This window comes from Citrus clementina, unplaced genomic scaffold (assembly GCF_000493195.1).
Source record: "Citrus clementina cultivar Clemenules unplaced genomic scaffold, Citrus_clementina_v1.0 scaffold_3, whole genome shotgun sequence".
Lineage (NCBI taxonomy): Eukaryota > Viridiplantae > Streptophyta > Magnoliopsida > Sapindales > Rutaceae > Citrus > Citrus x clementina.
In genome coordinates this window covers 29,104,319-29,122,202 of record NW_006262339.1, presented here as the reverse complement: position 1 = coordinate 29,122,202, position 17,884 = coordinate 29,104,319, and the positions used below count along the sequence as shown (strand labels likewise).

The 17,884-nt window shown below is 32.3% G+C and overlaps 2 protein-coding genes across 2 annotated transcripts; both read right to left on the bottom strand.

Moving 5' to 3' along the window:
* Positions 1-4,119: 4,119 nt before the first annotated feature.
* Positions 4,120-5,855, bottom strand: LOC18047134 (probable glutathione S-transferase). The gene is made up of 2 exons (XM_006442159.2): positions 5,387-5,855; positions 4,120-4,740 (listed from the first exon to the last, which is right to left on the bottom strand). Exons 1-2 carry the CDS (start codon positions 5,699-5,701, stop codon positions 4,396-4,398), a joined length of 660 nt encoding a protein of 219 aa, XP_006442222.1. The 5' UTR covers positions 5,702-5,855; the 3' UTR covers positions 4,120-4,395.
* Positions 5,856-10,879: 5,024 nt separating this feature from the next.
* LOC18047133 (probable glutathione S-transferase) lies at positions 10,880-12,758 on the bottom strand. Its single transcript, XM_006442158.2, has 2 exons — positions 12,256-12,758; positions 10,880-11,491 (listed from the first exon to the last, which is right to left on the bottom strand). Exons 1-2 carry the CDS (start codon positions 12,568-12,570, stop codon positions 11,156-11,158), a joined length of 651 nt encoding a protein of 216 aa, XP_006442221.1. The 5' UTR covers positions 12,571-12,758; the 3' UTR covers positions 10,880-11,155.
* Between the last annotated feature and the right edge of the window lie 5,126 nt (positions 12,759-17,884).

Below are 17,884 nucleotides of genomic sequence, written 5' to 3'. Positions count from 1 at the left end.
AGAATCAACCTCCACTTAATCAAACCTCCATATAGCATGTTGTTAATCTTTGCTTGTCAAGGTCTTTGATAAAATCATAATCACAATATCCAACACATTGTTAATCACAATCTTTCTTGAATAATAATCCAACATGAACTATCCCATACAGATATTGGAAAATCTATTTCATCGCAAGCTAATGGTTTTTTCCTGTATTGTGCATGTATCAGCTAATCATACTCACAGCTTAAGATATATCAGACCTTATACACAACATAGCATACATAAGACTACCCATAGCAGTAGCATATGGAGCACGAGCCATGTAGTTGCACTCCTTTTGAAAAGTACAAATTGGTTTAGTTTTATCATTCTTACAAAACCTTTCTAGCACCTTTTTTCAAATAAGACTTTTGAATCAACCACACACTCCCACTCTTTTGGTCTATATTAATCTCTATCCCAAGTATTCTCTATGCATCACCCAATTCTTTCATCTTAAACTTAGAAGCTAGCTGCTTTTTTAATTTTTCAATCTCACCTCTATTCTTTAAAGCTATAAGCATATCATTAATATAAAGTAATAGATAGATAAAACTTCCATCTTGTAGTCTTATAAAGTAAACATAGTGATCGTGTTGACTTTTGGTGAATTTTTACCCTTTTATGAACTAGTCAAATCTCTTGTGTTACTGCCTTGATAATTGTTTTAATATGTACAAAGATTTAATCAATATACGCGCATGCTCCTTCCTAGCAACTTTGAAACCACAAGGTTGACTCGTATGGATTTCTTTCTTTAAATCTTCATGTAAGAATACTGTCTTAACATCCAATTGAGTTAATTCCAACTCATATTCAACTACAAAGGCAAGTAGGATAAAAATGAAAGCATGTTTTATAATTAGAGAGAATACTTCATTGTAGTTAATACTTTCTTTATAAGCAAAATCTTTTGATATGAGCTTTTCTTCGTATCGAAGAGTTGTTTGATTTAGAAAACTTTGCTTCTTAGTGTAGACCCATTTATTGCTAATAAACATTTTCCCCTTAGGTAACTTTATAAATTCTTAAGTCTGATTTTGATGAAGAGACTTCATTTCTTCTTCTATAGCTAACTTTTCACCACTTTCACTACTATATCTAGTTTCATTGAAGGTGTTGGGGATATCATTCTTTGCATGATAATAAACTAAACACCCAAATACATGAATGGAGTTATAATCTTGTGCATGCTTTGCAGACCACATTTTCGTTAAAATTTTTTCCTCCAATTGCAGCAGAAGGCAATCAATTTATTAAATGACTTGTATAGCTTATAGCCTCAACCCACAAATTTTTATTTAAACTAACATTAGATAACATACATTATACTTTCTACAACAAAGTACGATTCCTATGTTCAGCTACACTATTTTGTTGTAGAATATGTCTCATTATGAAATGTCTTTGTATACCCCCACTCTGGCATACTTGCAAGAACAAATCATAAGTATATTCACCCATATTATCATATCGTAGTACTATGATCTTTCTACCAGCTTGAGTCTCTGCCAATTTCTTCAATTTCACGAAAATCTCTAGAACCTCATTCTTTGCTCGCATGATGTACACCCATACACGTTTAGAGAAATCATCAACAAATGAAACAAAATAATGGCTTTCACTAAATGATGTAGTCTTGGTTGGACCCTCATAATCGCTATAAACATATTTAAGAACCTCATGAATATCATGATTAGCCATATCAAACTTGACCTTTTTTTTCTTGCCTATAATACAATGTTCATAGAACTTCATTTTACAGGTGTTGGTACAATTTAAAAGCCCATGCTTCATCAGAGTTTATAGAGAGTTTTCTCCAGTATATCCCAATCGTAAAGGCCATAGCTTAGTGGTGTCATTATACGCCTCAGAAACATTAGCTTCATCAGTTGTATCTTCTTTCAAATAGTAAAAATTGTGATATTGAACCCTTTGTAGAATCACTATAGCCCCATATGTGAACTTCATTGTGTCAGCTTCAATGGTAACCTTGCAGTTTTTAGCTTCTAAAGCACCTACAGAAATTAGATTTTTCTTTAAGACTGGAATATAACGTCTTTCAATTCTCTAATTATTTTATCGAACATCTTGAGTTAATTTTTTCCTATCCCTATCGTTCGATAAAGTTGATTATTCCTCAACATAACTGCACAAATTTCAAATTATGAAAATCCTTAAATCATTCCCTCATGAGACACAAATGATTAGTTGCTCCAGTATCAAGTATTCACTCACTTGAATTAGCCACATATGTTGTAGGCGTAATACTTAGTGAATAGTCAGAGTCTTCATCTTTACGTGCCATATTTACTGTTATTGGTTTCTTCTCATCTATCTTCTAAGTTTTCAAACAATCTTTCCTCCAATGGCCTCTTTCAGGATAAAAGAGACACTTATCTCGAGCAACATTTTTGCTTCTCAATATGGACCAAGAATTCTTTATACCCGTTTCTTCTTTTTTCCCATCGCCCTTTCTCCGATTGACAAGGCTTCAGATGATGCTCTTTTGGAATATTTGTCATTATTTTGAATTTTCAAATTAGTCAATGTTATGCAGACATCTTTAAAAATGATTATACTTTAATCATAAAATAAGGTAGTCCTAAAATGACTATATTCTTCTCAAAGTGAGTGCAGTAAAATTATAGCCTTGACTTCATCATTAATATTTTTATCAAAATTTCTCAAATTTATAAGTAGCTTTTCAAATTTTGAGACATGGTCATGCATTGACACATTGGACTTCATTCAAAAGCTATATACCTGGCTTGTTGCATGAAGGTGATTTTCAGGGCCTTTCGGCAAATACTACTCCTCTAATGTATGTCATAAGGTCATTGTACACTCCTCATCTTTCACCAAATATTTCACCTCCTTAGTCAAGTAAGATCTAATTTGACCACTGACTTTCTCATTCACACAATCTCAAGTTTCTTCGTTATACAAGTGTCTTTTATTTTTTAGAGTAACGTTGAGATCGTCTTGAATAATGGCATCCATAACTTTGCGCCTCCATATGTTGAAGTTGATTTTCCCATTAAACTTTTCAACATCGATCTTTAAGCGTCTTATAACCGATGCTGAATGATAATGTTATAAGTCTCACCTCCCAGCTGAAGTGTCTCCTAGAATAGTCTGGACAGATATCTCTGTACTTCTAGAAGTTTCACCTTATAATATTTTCTCAATAAACTATTTCTACCGGAGAGATCAATATGTATGAAAAAAATACATTACAAAAGTTCTCATAAAAGACTAGAGGGGTCAAACCGGTCCTACTTGAAACCAAGACTCCTTAAATTCTTATTGTCTTTATGATAGAACTCTCCTAAGCATGCACAAATCCAAACCATTTCACAAGTATGATCTGTTGGCTCCAACATATTTGAGAATAGTACCATATATGTAAATAATATTGTATACACGAACAGTACCATATGTGTAAATAGTACCATCTACACTAAGTACGAACTGTTGACTCTAATACCACTTGTTGTGTGTAAAATGTAGAATCAAACGCACCAAATAATCATAGAAAAATAAAAAGACAGGAATTTAACTTTGATTCGGCAATTATGCCTACATCTATGCGAGCAAGAGAAAATAATTGTATTACTAATAATTATTTAAATACAATATTTGAGTAAAAAAATGTCACTTCTCATACCTTAAATACATCGAGTACTCTCACACTCGCTAAAATAGAAAAAGTATTTTAATTATTCACTTTCAACAATTCTTCACTTGAATTATTTTTCTCAAAATTTGAGATGAAATGAAATAAAAAAATACCTTCAAGCTTGCACTATCACTATTGCACCTAACCCTTTAATTGCATTTCAACAATTTCGGCCACCTCCAAATACATGTCAATAATTTCAGCCACTGATTTGAAAGACTCTTTAATTTCTTCCAAAAAAAAAAAAGAAGTCTTGCATCAAAAAAGTCTTCATAATTTTGCAAAAGTCTTCATGCCCTATTTGATTTTAACATATTAATGGTACATGACATCCATACCGAAGGGTAAATTAGTCATGAGACTTCACAATTGAATAAAAAATAATGGAAGAGAAATGATTTTAACTCATAAAGCATGGTAGATTGACGCCACAGAATATTCCCAAGAGAAAAACAAAATAGTAATAGACAAAATTCATTGTCCTAGTTTATTTTGAAGGGAAAATGACAAAGCATCTGTCGCAAGGAGAGATGCAAGGAGAGATACAACTAAACTCGCTACAACAAACCTGCACGATACAAATACAAGTATTATAAGCGGAACCCAACATTTAAGTCATCAACCACCTGAAAATAGCAGGCAGCACGATTGTGCTGCTTTGACTTCTCTCATCGTCTAGCTATATCCCTTTACTCAACTCTAATTTTTTCCCTCAACACTGAAACAAATTCAAACACTTTTTTCTCATCAGGAAGTGCCTTGGCAACAGTCTCTCTCTGCAAGCATCTCTTCACCCAAGCAATGAATTTGGGGCACTCAGCCTCAACGCTGAACTTTCCAAATGTCTCATACGAATAAAACCAACAATAGTACGGGATCAAACACAAATCCACATACCCAAAGTTGTCTCCTCCGAAAAAAGGCTTGTCTCCAAGCTCCCCTTCCAAGGTCTTCAGAACTTCGATGAACTCCTTCTTTGCTGCCTCCTGCTCTTCTCCCTTTGTGGCCCATGTCTTCCTCGAAGTATCGTACATCTGCAATTTACTTTTAATAATGTATCAAAAAGTTTATTTGTAATATACAAAATTTAGCACTTTTAGCATCCATCTCAAGACAACAATATCAGCAGCCGAGGGGTGCAAGTCTTACAGAGCCAAAATAAAGGACTGAATTTAAGTTTTCTTAGTAGTATGCATATTTTATGATAAACTCAAGTTCATGACTTCTCCATTTTGATCATAATTCATTGCTCCTCATCATTGGCCTTCACATTTTTTTCTGAATTTACATCATAGTCTACTCAAGTTTATGATATTTGTATTATAGCCCCGTCGAATCAAAATCGTGATTATGCCACAGCTTGCATCAACAATATGGATCTTTTTTTTTTTTTTGGTAATAAAAAAAAAGAACCCAGAACAGAATTCTCATAAACATTAAGTTAATTACTTTAGTTTAATCTGAAAGTTTCAGCTTCTATATAAGTTAATTACTTTAGCTTGGTTAAGAGATCAATTAGATCTGAAAGAGAAACAGAATTCTCATCTTGAAATTGATTATTTTAATCTGAAAGTTTCAGCTTCTTTGCAAGCTAATTACTTTAGTTTAGTTAAGAGACCAATTAGATCTGAAAGAGAAACAGAATTCTCATAAACATCTATCAGAAAATCAACAAGTTACCTTCTTGTCAATAAAATCGACCCAGAACCTCGCTTGAGCTCTTTGGTAAGGATCGTAGGGAAGCAATGGAGCCTTGTCCTTCCAGACTTCATCAATGTACTGAACAATGATGGATGACTCACAGACCGATTTGCCATTATGGATAAGAACCGGGATCTTCTTGTGGACGGGATTCATCCGCAGAAGCAGCGGGCTCTTGTTGAACAAGTCCTGTTCTTTGTACTCATACTTGACGCCTTTCTCTGCCAGAGCAATCCTGACCCTTATCCCAAACATACTGGCCCAGAAATCCAATAGAATCACTTCGTCCGCCATTGTCACAGAACCTTACTGAGAATTAAGGGCGAGTGAGTGAATAAATGAAACGATGAATATCGAAAAGTCAGGTTTTATGAGAGTGTGTATTTTATAGCGTTCAGTTTGCTGCAGGTCGTTTTTAGATTTGAACAATATTTGAGATGCCGTGTGTGCTACGAACAATACCTGGTCCCGGTGACAGCTAATTTGTGTTGTCGTTTTTTCATTTTTCTAGAAATATTTAATCCTTTATTCATATAAATACCTGGATCATTATTAATTGACCGAGATATTGAACATAATTTTAATTTAATTATTTTTCCTTATAAAAAAAGGTCCAATTGTTCAAAACATGTGCTTTTACATAATCAAATTAAACAATTAATGAGAATTTAATTAGTTAATTCAACAAAAATAGCTGCATGCCAAATCTAAGTTTTTATCAAATGCTTGGCAGCTGGCAGCCCAGCTGCCGAACAGCTTAAACAAATAAGACATTACGTTAATCTAGGTAGATTTCTAATTATATTATTGTAAAAAAATAATAATAATAATTGGTATTTGAGGAATTTTGGTACATTTAAAAATTAGTTTCAAATAATCTAACTTATTTATTTTCTACTTTATTAGTACTGAAATTAAATCTACATAATCAAAATAAATGACACATTTTCTGTTTTATTTGAACTTTATATTCACAAATAGTATTTAGGCTGCCATAGCCGACAGTCCTTAATGGGTGGGACCTTAGAAAGATGAATGCATAAAAATAATTTTTTTGAGATTTTTTATGTTGCTGTTAAAAAGAATTCATGTTCACATTTATTCAAAATTTAGACAAATTGAGTTGAAGTGCAATTATTAGTGTTTTGCTAGGCTTATTAATTAATTAATTATAAAAAAAATTTTATATAAAAATAATATGGCATTGTTGTCGAGGGAGAAGGAATCCTCCTTGTGAGAACAAGATATTTTAACAGTTTCGAACCAGTTTTCTCTTTTTTATTTTTTATTTTTTTCTTTTTTTTGTGGTTCTCAAAACCAAGAAGAAAATATTAGAAAGCTTTCTTGTAATAATATTGTCTTCATTTTTTTAATCAAAACCAACAATTTTATGTTTGGTTGAGCTAGACCTTAGGACAAAAAAAATAAAAAATAAAAGCGCTAAATCTTCGGAGGGCTAAATGATAATCAAATTTATGATAATGGTTAGAGTTCTAATGATCATATAGAAAATTCTTTGGGGAAACTATAGCTCATTTGATCTAGTTATTGGACTGTTTTAGACACCACCAATTTAGCCATCAGCTACGGAAAGAGATTTGATTTCATTTCAGATTTTCAATGTCATATTTCCATTATATTTTCTTATTTATTTATTATTTTTTTTTGTGGAAACCAGAAGGTAATTAAGTAGAATATTTTATACGCAATATGTGTGAAATCTCAACTACTCAAATAACCTTGTATTTGTGTCAAAAGAGCAATCTACCTTACGGTTATATATATATATATATATATATTAGCACAAAATCTTTCCAAACATATCACTTTATCACTAAAATTTATTGCCAATTGCTTTTCTTAACTTAAAATTTTAATTTCTTTCATTTTACCATCAATAAAAAAAAAGCAGGATTTTTAATAGAAATTAAGAAAAAAAAACATTTATACTCTAAAATTTGAGGAAATGGTCAACAAGACCCCAAGTATTTAAAATGAGATACCAAGACCACCATTTAACCATTATGCACTTTATCTTTATTATCCAAAAAAATTGACTTTAATTTTTTTTTATAAATATGAATATTATATAAATAATGTAATTTATGCAGTAGACTAACAATATTAAAATATTTTAATAAATTTAAATATGTAAATTATTATATTTATTTTAGTAATATATTTCTATTTATTGTAGGATTTTAAATAAACATTTACATTACGCTACATTTTGCAATTAAAAAGAAAGTCACATACTAATAATGCTAAAATTATTATTTTACATAATATCTAATAGACTATAAAATATTAAAATATTTGTAAATATTGAAAATATTTTAAAATGTATATATTATCATATTTTATTTAATGTTGTTATAATACATTAGAGTTCATTTTTTCGTGATAATAGAGATAAACGATATTATAGTCAAAAGAAGGTCTTGGTGCCCCTTTTTTGAGACTTGGGGGTGTAATGACCCTTTTTTCCAAGTTTTAAGAGTGCACATATCCTTTTCCTTAAAAGTTACGGTAAAAGTTTATTTTCCCTAAAATGTGTAGGTACAAATTTACCTCTGAATTTAAAAAATATAAAATTAATTATATACAAAGAAATAACACTTTTATCAATTAATTATTTTAAATATAAATATTATAGTAGTTTTGACTCAAGGATCCCACATTAGCCCCAGGACATTGGTCTCCAACCAGAAAAGTAAATGCTTTAGCTTGAGAAGCTTCTGGCCCAGTTGGACCATAAAACTCACTAGGATAAGCAGTATTATTAAACCAGACAAAGCAACAAGCAATGAAACCAAAAACAGACAAAGCACCTAAACTATAAGATAAGTCAGCCTCCTTAAACCCTACAAGTGCACGACGAGCCCATGCAAAAATCTTGGTTAAGATATACCAGATTCCAACAAATATACAAATGAAACCTAACAATGACCTCCATTCCAAATCAGCCACACTAACAATCCATCGCTCTCCTCCAAAAAAAGAATTTTACTAAATAATCAAAAATAACACTAGGACTAAAGGTCAAGTTGGTAATTTTCCTTACACCCCCACCCCAAAAGCCCAAGTACAAAACTTGCCCAAAAAATAAAGAACCTTGAATGCTGGAACAAATTTCTTAAGATATCCTTATAACATCGGCAATTTCTTAGTAACATTAATCATTTAGTCGTAAAATAATAAAAACTAAAACATTAGATATTAAAAATAATTATTAAAAAACGTTGGTTGTAGAATAATTTAGAAAAATAATTAAGGAATAAAATGATAATGTCGAAAAGAAACTTATAATTTAACATCAACCCTATCGTCACACGGCTTTATTTAAAGGTTTGAATCCCAACCTTTTGTTAGGACTCGCATTTCTCATTCCACCTTATTGAACATAGGGATGGCAATAGATTGGATCTGACCCAAGATCCACATGATCCAAATCGAATGTGGATTGGTTTAAAATGATTGTAAGTTCTTGTATTGTATGATTTTGAGGATGGAATTAAAATTTTCCTAAAATAAATCACATTTGCAACGGGAAAGCGGATCACCACGGCGGACACCCCTACTACAAGAAGAGAACCGCTGGACAGATCCATTAATCAAGATAGATAACCAATAAAAGTCGAGTGAAAGCCAAACTGAGTCAGAGCCCGTAGAAGAAATTCCCATTGGAGAGTACCTAAAGCCTTGGCGTATCAATATTTAGGCCCAAATTTCTACCAAAAGATTTTCGATCCAAAAGGATAATATCTTCCAGAACCATACATGTACTACATTGAATGTGTCTACCTTTTACAAAGGCAACTCGCTGAGGAGAGGCCAGGTTTGACATAATCAGGCTTAATCTGTCGGCCAATATTTTATGAATGATTTTGAAAAGGAAGTTGACAACAACAATGGGACGAAATTGACCAACCTCAGTGGCTCCGTGCAATCTCTGAATCAAAGCCACAAAGTTCAGGAGGATCACGCCCTGCTTTAAAATGAATGAATATACTAAATAAGATCATTCTCAATAATATCCCAAAACCAATGGAAAAATAAGCCAGGAAAACCATTTGAGACTTGGGGCACTAGAGGCATCTAAACCAAAAAAACCCATCCTTTTTCCAGACACATTAGGAACAATAGTTGGCATTTCATTATCTTCAGGACTAGCTTCGTGATAACATTACCAATGGAAAGACCGGTGTAGAATCCGAATTCTCAGCATACAAATTTTGATAAAAATTAAACACTGTGAGAATGGATTCAAGTTTAGTTTCTCCGTTTACATCAGTTGGAAATCTTTTTTTTTTTGTTAGATTCAAAGTAGATTTTATTTTTATTTTTTTGTTAGCATCAATATCATAAACACATTTCAGTTCTCACATATTAGTTAAAAATTTAGATTTTATGTTTATTTTTACGATAATACACTACCCATTTAATAATTATGAATAAACTAATCAAGCACACCAAATAAATAAAACGACAAATAATCTCACAAAATAAAAAAGCCAAAAAAGAAAGCCATTAAAAAAAAATGCAGCAGGAGAAGATTTTTGTCAGAAATTTTATGATATTATTATTTTTTGATTAGGAGGTGGACAATTCAAAACAAACTTTAATTCACTACCTCTCCCATGATACCAAAGAAAATCTTAGAAATTGTCTACAACATATACGATAAAAGATTTGGCTGAGAGCGACTTTATAGAATTGTTAATTGAAGAGTAAACATGTCTTCCACAAATATAAAAAGAATAAATACAATTTAATATCGGGGACATTGGACGATTACATAAAGCAAAAAAAAGAGAGAACTAAAAAGAGAGAGAACGAACACACTAATTTATTAGCGTACTTGAACAAACTCTTTTCTTTTATTCGCCAAACTTCTTAATATATTTGAACTTTTCATGGGGTTCATTGAACTTTTCACGGGAATCATGCTCTTTCTCTTAGGTCAGTAACTTTCCGCTCACCGAACACGAAAGGATCAAGAAAAACAAGATGCGGTGGTAAGGACATTGGACAAAATCAAGGACCTGTCTACCTTAGAGATTCTGTAACATACACACCCAATGCATGCACCACACCTGTCCTGCATATGGAAAAAAAAATGCAATTGTTTTTGTTTGGTAGCCAGCTAACCAATCAGGAGCTGGCGAAGTTGGATCTGTATGTTACAGAATCTGTAACTTAGCCAGCTCCCAAAATCAATTGTCCTTTATTGCAGTTTATCTAGAAGGGAAAATGACAAAAGCATCTTCGAGGAAGAGAAACTCAACCCAATACAAATAGTCACATCATATGAATACAAGTAAGCCAAGTACATCAACCCCCTAAGATTAGCCAAAGAACACTTCGTAGAAATAAATTTGTGGAAAATAATGTGATAGAAAGGTTTGGCTGAAAAATAATAACTGCTAACCAAAATAATTATATGAACTATCCAAATAATTTTCTCTAATGTCCAATCAATTTCTGCACGTGATAACATTTATATAATAATTATCAACGTTGTGATCTTTGTGATTACAATACTCTAAGATAACAGTCGGGGACAAAATTAATTATCCTTTATTGGAGCTTATTTTACAAGGGAAACACAACAAATCTGGATACAAACACACAATAGGAAAACAACTATCATAAGCCAAACCAACATCAACCACCTAAAGAATAAGCAGGCAGCACGGTTGCGCTACTTGACCTATTCTCAGCTCCTAGATATGTCCCTTTTTCTCTCTACTCCAATACTAAATTTTTCCTCATCCCTGAAGCATGTTCAAGCACTTTCTTCTCATCAGGAAGTGCCTTGGCAATAGTCTCCCTCTGCAAGCATCTCTTCACCCAAGCTTTGAACTTGGGGCACTCAGCCTCAATGCTGGACTTTCCAAATGTCTCATATGTGTAATAGAATGGGATCAAACTCAAATCCAAATACCCAAAATTGTCTCCTCCGAAGAAAGGCTTGTCTCCAAGCTGCCCTTCCAAGGTCTTCAGAGCTTCAAAGAACTCCTTCTTAGCCGCCTCCTGCTCTTCTCCCTCTGTGGTCCATGTCTTCGTCGAAGCATCATACATCTGCAATTTACTTTCAATATTTGTATCAGAAAATCTGGCTGAAAATGGATAAAATTTAACACATTCAGGTTCCTCATCCCTCTCAAGACAACAAAATCAGCAACAGGTAGGTTACAGTCTTACAGCCTGCTGTAAAATTATGTACAGGCCAAAAACATCCAAAAAAAATAAAGGAGCAAGTTGAATTCTAAGCATATTTTAAGATTTTCACCTAAAAATTCAGCTTAATCGCTTGTTTCTCTTTAATTATTTTCAAGACAAAAGATTCTACTATCTCAAAAATATAGAACTCCCAAATATCAAGCTATTCCTTAAAAAAAAAAAAATCTATAAACTCACACACCCACTAAAGCTGAAGCCAAGAAATAAACATTAAGAAGGCCACTACTTACTACACTTACTACTGAAACTAGACTTTAACTGCAAATATTCAGCCTAATCTAGTTTATAGTACTCTCACTCTGATCCTCATCGTTGGGCCCTTTACTGATCTTAAGCTACAACTAAAACCTACTAAAGTTTATAATATCTGCATCATAGTGCTGTAAAAACCAAAATCTTCAACTCTATAGGGGACATCTTTTCCCCCTCCGTTCAATGCAAACCCAGTTTATTTGTAATCAAACAACAAATCCATGATATCTACTCGACAATGAAATATTTTAATAACAAAATTTCGGCTTCTATTTTAATAAAATTACAATTAAATCTAAAATTGAAAAAATACCCATAAACACACTTCATAAAATCAACAACTAAGTTACCTTCTTGTCAATGAAATCTACCCAGAACCTAGCTTGAGCTCTCTGGTAGCGATCAGAGGGAAGCAATGGAGCCTTGTCCTTCCACACTTCATCAATGTACTGAACAATGATGGATGACTCACAGACCGGTCTGCCGTTGTGGATGAGAACCGGGATCTTCTTGTGAACCGGGTTCATCTGCAGAAGCAGGGGGCTCTTGTTCTTCAAGTCCTCTTCCTTGTATTCATACTTGACGCCTTTCTCCGCCAGAGCAATCCTGACCCTCATCCCGAACATGCTGGGCCAGAAATCCAACAGAATCACTTCGTCCGCCATTATTACAGAAGCTTACTAAGAATCAACAGTGAATAAATGAAAAGACACGATAAACACGCCGAAAGTGAAGTTACGAGAGTGCATATTTATAGCGAAAAGTTTGCGCTAATCGGTTTGGACTTAGCAAATGTTTGAGATGACCGTACGTGGCTAATATTGGTGTCTTTTCTTTCCAGAAATATATGATCTTCTCCTGGCCACTTCGTGTTCAAAATAAAAAATAAAAAATAAAAAATAAAGTGATGTTATAAAACATTCCAGGCTCTTCCATCTCCAGGATAAGTCATTGCTTCCGTCACAATCGCGCAAGCACCCAACTAAATTTGTTTTGGATAAAAGATATTCATCTCAAATTTTATTGTAATTGATATGTTATTCATTAAATATTGATAATTTTTCATAATAATGACATTATCTTATTAATTAATTGTTGAATGTTAATTGAGATAGCTTTTGTGATAAAAACTTAGGTTGTGTAGCATTATTCATTTTTTCACAATATTTTCTTTAATGAGGAGGGCAACAACCATTACTTAATCAAAATTTCATTCCATGAAATTTAGATGGCAATTTAAGGGCTAATTTGATAGTAAAGTAGTTTTTAAAAATATTTATTGTTAATTCTATTATAAAAATAATTAGTTATGAATAGCATCAACTAACATTTAGTTTTTTTTAAATTAAAATTTTATTAATAGAAAAATGATTACAGCGATTTGTCTTTACATACAGTTGGAATTTCTTCTAACCAAACTTTTTCGATGGAATTACAAAGAGCTAATTTAGCGAGATGATGTGCAGCTCCATTGTAAGACCGTGGAGCAAATTTCACTTGGAAAGAACTCTCAGAGGAAGATAAGTGATGAGTATAATTTATATATATATTACCTTTTATTGTATATTTACTAGTTATTTTATTTCTTATTTTTAATTAATTGAATTGTTTTACTGAATAGGGAATTAATTTGAGATTATAAACAAAAAAATACATAAAAGATCCATAAGAGGAAAGAATTGAAGAATTAAAGATTATATTCCAAAGCTTCCGCATGAGCTTAAGATAATTAAAGAAAGATTTTATTTAGCAATTTGGAATGCATGGGCTGGGTATTAAAGGAAGAAATCATTAATTGACCTTTTGCTTTGGAAGTCAAACGTGTGGCTAGATTTCCACTTTTAATAAGGAAATAATATACAAAAGATTTGGCGTGTGAGAGCAAAACAAATAAAACGCCAAAGCCTTTTGGCTTTAGAATTGAAAAGGCGGGGCTCATTTTGAAGACTATATAACCAAGCTTTTTAACTTTTGGACCAAAAAGGGGGAAGGCGCCAGATGAAAAAGGAAGCAAAAGGAGACGCGATTCAGGAGAGAAGACAGGAGCGATAGCAGCTGTTCAGTTTTCATGGCTGGTGTTATTTATTTTGTTGCTCTCAATTTAAGTATATTTAATTAATTTTCTTATATTGAGATTAAGGATGAAACTCTATTAAATAAAGTAATTATCTCTTTATTTAATTAATTTTCTACATGTGTGTTTTAATATTTATAGTTCTTGTTTCACATGATTAGTTGGATGCTATTAAATTTTTTTCACCAACTCTGTCATGTATTATTGATTGTGAAGATTAATATTTGACTAAATCTATGTTTGGATCTATAAAGTTTATATATGATTATCTTTGATTTTATATTTTTCATTAAATTGTTTATATAAAGTGCTTATGAAAACTTTGACTCTTTGTTATTCAATATATTTATATGGGATGCTTAGATGTCATACTATCAAGCAGAAAAAGAACATACATAAGATTAATTTTATTTGAGCTCAATTGTTATATTTATGAGATGATATAAATTGATTTCGAGTTATCACTCTAAAATTGGGAATTAATTAATATTTAAATAATTACTAGTTGAATAGTGATGGATTCTGAAACCTTAGTAATTTTTGTCTTATTGAATTCTCATTTACTTTAATTGTTTTCTTATTTAATTAGTTTAATTTTCTTTAAAACTCAATTTGCTCAACTAGGTTTGAATTAATATTAATTTTAGATTTAAATTAGACTTTTCAATTTATAACAATTCATGTGGGTTCGACCTCGTTACCACTATACTATCTCTAGATTCGTGCGCTTGCGAGTATATTAAAATTTTTCACAACAAGTTTTTGGCGCTGTTGCCGAAGTTTGTGCTAGAAAGTTAGTTTAATCTAAGTTGATTTGATTCTTCAACTAGTTATAATTTAGGTTGTCTTTTATTTATTTATTTAATTTTTTTATAAAAAAACACAAAAAAATTATTATTTTTTACTTTGAATTCTTGTTTGGTTATTTGATTTCTTTTAAATTTTATTTATTTTTATTATTGTTGTTTTATTTTTCTTCTTTGTCTAGTTAGTTTATGAGTGTTTGGAAAAGCGATTCAACAAATCGTTTAGTAAAAAAAGAGTCTAAAATTGATAGTAGTCAAGCTAGTTCTTCTCAAGTGATGGATGACCCAAATAGAATATTGCCAATACTACCACCAGTGCAAGCATAGAAAACCCCTAGAGATTATTTTTCACCACTTGCAACCAATCAACCATCTTGTATTGTGTTGCCACAAACTACAGCAACACACATTGAACTTAAGCCCTCTGTCATTCAACTTTTACCATTTTTCCAAGGGTTAGAGAAAGAGGATCCATATTTGCAAACTAAGGAATTTCTTGACATATGCTCTACATTCTGTTTTTAAAATTTTAATGAAGAGTCAATTACGCTTCGTATGTTCACTTTCTCATTAAAAGACAAAGTGAAAGCTTGGTTGAATTCACTTCCTGATGGGTCTAATACTACGTGAGATGAATTGAGTAATAAGTTCCTCACCAAGTTTTTCTCTATATCTAAAACAAATGCCCTTATGAGAGAGATAAGTTGTTTTTATCAAAGAGAGGGTGAGCAATTTTATGAGTGTTGGCAAAGATTTAATGATTTATTCCTTAAGTGTCCCCACCATGGTTTTGAGAAATGGAGACTTATACAATGCTTTTATAATGGTTTAACCATGTCAAATCATCATATGGTGGAGTCTATGAATGGTGGGAGATTTTTGAACCTACATGAAGGGGCTGCATGAGATTTCTTTAATTCACTTTCTGAAAATTCTCAACAGTGAAATTTTTCAAATCAAAGGGAAAAATCATCTCAAGTTTCTAAAAAGGGTCTATATGAAGTTAAGGATGATTTTGATGTGAACGCCACTCTAGCTACTCTTTCTAGGAAAGTAGATGTCTTAGCTCTGAACCAATCAATGAATCACCATCCTAGTGTAGCTAATGAGATTTGTGCTCTTTATTCTAACTTATCTCATACAACACATAATTGTCCATCATTACCAGCCTATCCAAAGGCTTATTCTGAGCAGGTACATGTTTTACAGTCGTATGAAAAATCCTTCAATAGTCCATATTCATCGACATATAATCCTAATTGGAGGAATCAACCTAATTTTTCTTGAAAACAAAATCAACCTTTGTCGAACCAAGGAGGGCAACAATTTAACATGCCCAATCAACAATTTGTCCCTTCTAACCAACTATATCCCCTTGCCCAACAGCCTATGTCTCAATTTGTTGCACTCCAATAAAGAAAACCTTCTTTAGAGGATACACTTCAAAGTTTCATTCAGTCTATCCAACAAGCCTTTCAGTCAAACACTCAAGCTATTCTAAAGCTTGAACATCAATTGGGTCAATTAGCAACTACTGTGGCTGAGAGAGAAAAAGAAAAATTCTCAAGTCAACCAATTCCTAATCTTAAAAGAGTGCATGAAGTTGGATCAAGTTCGAGCCATCTGCATGAAGAAGCAAAATCTATTATGACCTTAAGAAGAGGAAAATTATTTGACAATAAGGTGGAGGTTCGAACAAGAAAGACATTTGAACATACTTCTGTAGATTTAGTTCCATCACAAGCTTCATCACCTAATGATCAAGAAGAAAGTGGCCCACCAACTTACATTCCTAAGGCTCTTTTTCCCTAAAGGTTAACAAAGGTAAAGAAAGGGAGTTCAACAGGTGAGATTATGGAAATCTTCAAGCATGTAAGTATAAACATCCATTTACTCGATGCTATTAAGCAAGTTCCCTCATATGCCAAGTTTTTAAAAGATTTACACTGTCATCATTAGAAGATAAATCAAAATGAGTTAAACATGCCTCTAATGGATCATCAGTGTGGTTAGAAATGAATGAATCTTCTACTAATTCTTCTATCATATTTGCTTCGACAAATTCATCTTCTTCTTGTGGCTGCTTGGTAACATTAAAAATATTCAATTTCATGGTCATATTACCAAAGGACAGCTGCATGTTTCCATTTCTGCAATTAATAAAAGCATCGGCTGTAGTTAAGAAAGGACGGCCTAGAATAATTGGGGTGTGTTTCTTAGGATCTTGTACATGCTGAATATCAATAACAATAAAATCAACAGGATAAAATTTATCAATCTGTATCAACACATTCTCTAGAATTCCATGAGATATTTTCATTGACTTATCTGCAAGTTGTAAAATAATAGAAGTTGACTTTAACTCACCTAATCCAAGTTACTTGTAAACAAAATAAGGTAAGAGATTAACACTAGCTCCTAAATCCAACAATACTTTATTAAACAATTGGTTCCCTATAACATATGAGATATTAAGGGAACTTGGATCCTTAAATTTTGGTGGCATTTTACATTGAAGTACATTGCTGGTTTGTTCAGTTAAAAATGCCTTTTTGGTGACATGCAAATTTCTCTTTTTAGTGCCTCATTCTGAGAAGAAGATTAGCCCATCTGTTGAGACAATACCAAAATTAGAATTCAAAGCACTGCCCGACACACTGGAATATGCATTCTTGGGAGAATCTGACACTCTACCTGTTATTATTTCTTCTTCCCGATCTTGAGCAAAAAGGTAAGTTGTTGGGTATTCTAAAAGAGTATAAGGAGGCAATAGAATGGACCATTGCTGATATTAAATGTATTAATCTAGTAAATTGCATGCATCATATTAATCTTGAAGAAAATGCTAAGCCTATTAGGAAGATGCAACGTAGACTAAACCCTAACATAAAAGAAGTGGTAAGAGATAGGGTTAGCCATGTGTAAGTTGTTCCTAAGAAATCTGGTGTTACAGTAGTTACTAATGCTAATAATGAGTTAATTCCCATTAGAGTAACTACAGGTTGGCGTGTTTTGCATTGACTATAGAAAATTGAATTTAGTCACCAGACAATATCATTTTCCTCTTCCATTTATTGATCAAATGTTTGATGGACTTGT

Coding starts and splice junctions, on each gene's coding strand:
- LOC18047134 (XM_006442159.2), bottom strand. CDS start 5,701: ATGGCGGACGAAGTGATTCTATTGGATTTCTGGGCCAGTATGTTTGGG. Junction 4,741..5,386: donor TCGATTTTATTGACAAGAAG/GTAACTTGTTGA, acceptor AGTAAATTGCAG/ATGTACGATACTTCGAGGAA.
- LOC18047133 (XM_006442158.2), bottom strand. CDS start 12,570: ATGGCGGACGAAGTGATTCTGTTGGATTTCTGGCCCAGCATGTTCGGG. Junction 11,492..12,255: donor TAGATTTCATTGACAAGAAG/GTAACTTAGTTG, acceptor AGTAAATTGCAG/ATGTATGATGCTTCGACGAA.